The sequence below is a fragment of the Ceratina calcarata genome, unplaced genomic scaffold (assembly GCF_001652005.2).
Source record: "Ceratina calcarata isolate Rehan_Ccalc_2016 unplaced genomic scaffold, ASM165200v1 scaffold24.2, whole genome shotgun sequence".
Taxonomy (NCBI): Eukaryota; Metazoa; Arthropoda; class Insecta; order Hymenoptera; family Apidae; genus Ceratina; species Ceratina calcarata.
In genome coordinates, this window is record NW_017145944.1 from 8762 (window position 1) to 12817 (window position 4056).

The window sequence follows — 4056 nt, forward strand, 5'->3', positions numbered from 1 at the left end:
AGAAGCAATTATAACAGATTCCATGACCCTGCTACGAAAATCTGTATTTTACAATCTGAGATATTAGATTCACTGTTATTAAGCTATCGAATAACATTTATTTCGTGCAAAGAAAAGAGCTTGAAAACACCAGTTAAATTATCCTCACTGCTTTTATAGGAAATAATGAATTTCAGTCTTTGCTTTTACAAGTCTACATTTTTTATTATCAGAAAATAAAAAGCTTCAGAAAGAAGTAAGACAGTTTCCGCTGAGCTGTTATGAAACCGATTCGACTAACTAGTTTTTACTTGACGTTCACGTTAACAGACACGTGTCACGGTCGTGTCGGTGAGAAAGTTCTCGTCTGAGAATACAAAAAAATCTGGGAGGAAGAAGAAGCGTTTCGTACCTCGCCATGGAAAGTGAAGTTTCCGGGTTGTATAAACGGTGTCAGCCTGAGCTCGTACAAGTCGGGAACTACGGATCTCGGTAGCCGTACGTCGAGCCGTTTCTTGCCGAACGCGTTCCCAGTGAACACGCCGCGGGCCTCGAACGCCGGGCTGCTTAGATCACCGGCGCATTTCTCCTCGAGGCACGGCGCGAGATGATAGACCAGCAGCCCGGTCACTACCAGCGATATGATGAAGGCGGCGGCCAAAAGGAATGCGCCGCAGGGCGACACCGTGCAACCCCTTTTACGTCCGAACGTTGTCGTGTGCGCGTCCATCATTGCCAAAACCTCGCGGGACTGGGTCATATCATGTGCAAACCTGTAACCGAGAGGCAAGGAAGTCAGGCGAGTCGTCTTGATGGGTATTCCAGCACCCTGGAGGGCACAATGGCGAATCTTTTGATGAAAAATTTTAATCGACGTGAAGAAAATTGACTTGAGGGACAATGAAAATATTTTGCAAAAATCATTTAGTAAGTTTTTGTACAAAATTGTATGTTCTGTACAAAAACAGACAATATCGAATGAAAAATTAACATAATGGCTTTCTTATGTGATGATGTCAAAATTTTTAAATTAATTCAAAAACAGTGGCCCTCATTAATATTTGGGCACACTTCACCACAAAACAACCTTTTTAATATTGAAACAATCAACTTCATTCTTTGTGAAATGTTAGAATAATTATCTCCCTAAATAATGAATGAATAACTTTTTAAAAATTGCTATTAGTCAGTATCGCGAAAAAAAAGTAAAAGACAAGATTTGTAAGTTCTTTAGTTAGATCACTAAAATGTAAAACATATATTTTATAGCAGTAACAAGAATTACATTATGTAAGGTGAGTCAGTAAGAAATATCATTTCAAATTATTTAACAGTCATTGATCATATTATAAACTCAGAGAGAAACATATTGTAAATTGTTAGAATACATGGATACATAGGGTGTCCCAAGAAAATGTATACAAACTTATTAAATAATGCCTGCAAATTATATTATATAAAATGAAGACCGTCTTTATGATTACTTAAAGTGTATACACATTTTTTGGGACATCCTGTATTTATTTAACGATCTCCATTCTATAATGAAATCATAGACTGCACGTTTTGATAAAATTATTAAATAACAAATTATTATATACATAATGTGTATAAATTAAGTGTATACGTATATGAATTGCAAAGTTTCGTGAATCGGCTGAAGTATAGGAAGTTAAAAACAGTGAAACATGTAAAAATCTTCTGATTTATTCCAGTCGTAAACGGAAAATTGTCGAGAACTGTGGTTTTGCTCGTTAGTTGGAAACATGAAACATGTAAAAATCTTCTGATTTATTCCAGTTGTAAACGGAAATTATCGACAACTGTGGTTTTCCTCGTTAATTTACGATTTCAATCGTTTGTAGCTCATACCTACGTTAGCCAATTTTTACGAAACATTATAGAAGCATGTAACTTAGAATATTTTAAATTTTTATTAGTGACCCAAATAAGAAACTTGAGAATCGCGTATTTCACATTTTTCTTCAGAATTCTGGTTAATGATTGTTATTAGAATTATGGCCTCATTTACATACTGCTTTACGTAGCGAAAACCACTAGATAAATATGCACCTTATATTTTTAGTTTTAGTTTATTGAAATCATACAAACGAACTTAAGTGTAATTTTAAAGTAATGCTAAATACTTCAATATATCAGAAATGGAATATCCATATAACATGGTTGCCATAATGTCCATACGCCTTATCGTATCTACCCATGGAATGGTGCGTAATTACAACGGAAATGCAAAAACGTTATCTGGTAAATCTTACTTTATATTTAAATATCTAACAATTGCCTAGGAAAATAATCTTCTAATATCTAAATAAGAAATTGAAGTGATTGGCCTAATATTAAAAAAATTATTCTCTATTAAAACGTGTCAGAAAATTACTGTGCATTAATTTAGAATCAACACGTGTTTTTATGGAATTTAATGAAATGAAGCTACATTAAATTGAACAGGAACTGAAGAAAAAATAATGTCAGGATTTTGAAATATATTATCATTATACAGATTATATTATACAGATACAGATTACAGATATACAGATTATATATTTACAGATACATTAGACAATAATAATTAATTATGTCAGGAAAGGTTGGAAAGAATAAAAAGAAAATATATTAAATGGATATTTGGGCTGAAGAGGCAAACGGCGAACTGTGTAGTTACGGAAGAAACGAAGCAGAGAGAAATAAATGAAAAAAGCACTAATAAGGGCAACGAAATTTGAGGAGAAAAATAGGAGAAATGGAATAAATCTGATAAAAGAGTGTATTAGAACAGTGAATAGAGGAAACAGAGTAGGTGAGGATAACAAATGGCTGAAGGATAGAGAACAAATGATAGAGGAATATGATCTAAAGGAAGGAAGACATTTTAATTCAGAAAACAAAGAGGAAGACTGGAGGAAGGTTTTGGAAAGGCAGAAAGAAAAAGTTAGAGTGGCAATGAGAAGAGAGAGAGAAGAAAAATTCGCGTCGTCAAGATATAATAATGACTACCTATTCTGGAGGACAAATGAAATCCCAATGTATTTGAAGGGGTGGAAAAAAGTGGAAAAAAGTGAAAAAAAGATGATTGCAAGGTTCAGGTGCAGAAACGGAATGGAAGGAGGGAAGTACTGGAATAAGGAAGAGGAAAGACTTTGCAGATGCTGTGGAAACAAAATAGAATTGGTACAACATGTAATATATGAATACCCGAAAACGAAAGAGAACACAAGAGTGGGAGAGTTGATGCGAGAAGATGGGAGTGGGGCAGAGATGATGAGAATCACCACAGCACGGAGGAAGAATGAAGGAAAAATAGAAGAAGCAATTGTTAATTAAAATTGTTATTGTTGACATATTTTACGTATGATTTAAATTAGATAGATTTATTTTTAGTTACAAGTTTGTATAAGTTTAAGTTTTGTGTAGAAAGGCCTATATTTATATAATAATGTAAAAGGGGACCCATCCCTAAACCGTAAGGTAAGGGGTATTAAGAAATAAATAAAAGAAATAAATAACTAATTATGTTAAAAAAATATTTTATCGATGATAATCAACATTTAGGAAATAATAAAAGAAATATTGTTATAAATTCACAATGAATTAAAAATGAGATACAGTAACAGTAAAAATACGCGTATCACGATATTTAACAGAGAAGGAACTAGTACTTAAGGTTGTATGAGTCATAAGATCTCTGCCAAAAGTTTAAGACATGTAATAAAAAGCTGTGTCCAATATTTGAAGCAATGAACTTTTAGAAAAAATGATAATTACAGAGGAGTAATGTTTATAAAATTGATCGACCTGTTTTTCTCAGTCATAAGGAATTTCTAACGCATGGCTCCTAATATTCCAATACACAGTTCTAGCATTTTTTTATTGGTCTGTACTTGACTTGCAATTGTCTATATTGTCTACATGTCCTATAATCGTTACTTTTGCATACTTTTCACTGTACATCTTAAATAATATCCTCGAAATTGACATTATTGCAACTCTAGAATATTCTTAAATCATGTATTAAGAATTATACAAAATTACAAATTTCTGTCATTATTGCATTCATAT

At 32.9% G+C, this 4056-nt stretch overlaps 1 protein-coding gene across 2 annotated transcripts in view; it reads right to left on the reverse strand.

Moving 5' to 3' along the window:
• Positions 1 to 301: 301 nt before the first annotated feature.
• The window catches only part of LOC108622768 (uncharacterized), a 67957-nt gene continuing 64202 nt past the window's right edge, over positions 302 to 4056 (reverse strand). For both annotated transcript variants that reach the window (XM_018020848.2, XM_026811725.1), the window contains exon 2: positions 302 to 752. In XM_018020848.2, the coding sequence (XP_017876337.1) occupies positions 317 to 739 (423 nt within the window). In that variant the 5' untranslated portion in view covers positions 740 to 752 and the 3' untranslated portion in view covers positions 302 to 316. The remainder of the gene's footprint in view (positions 753 to 4056) is intronic.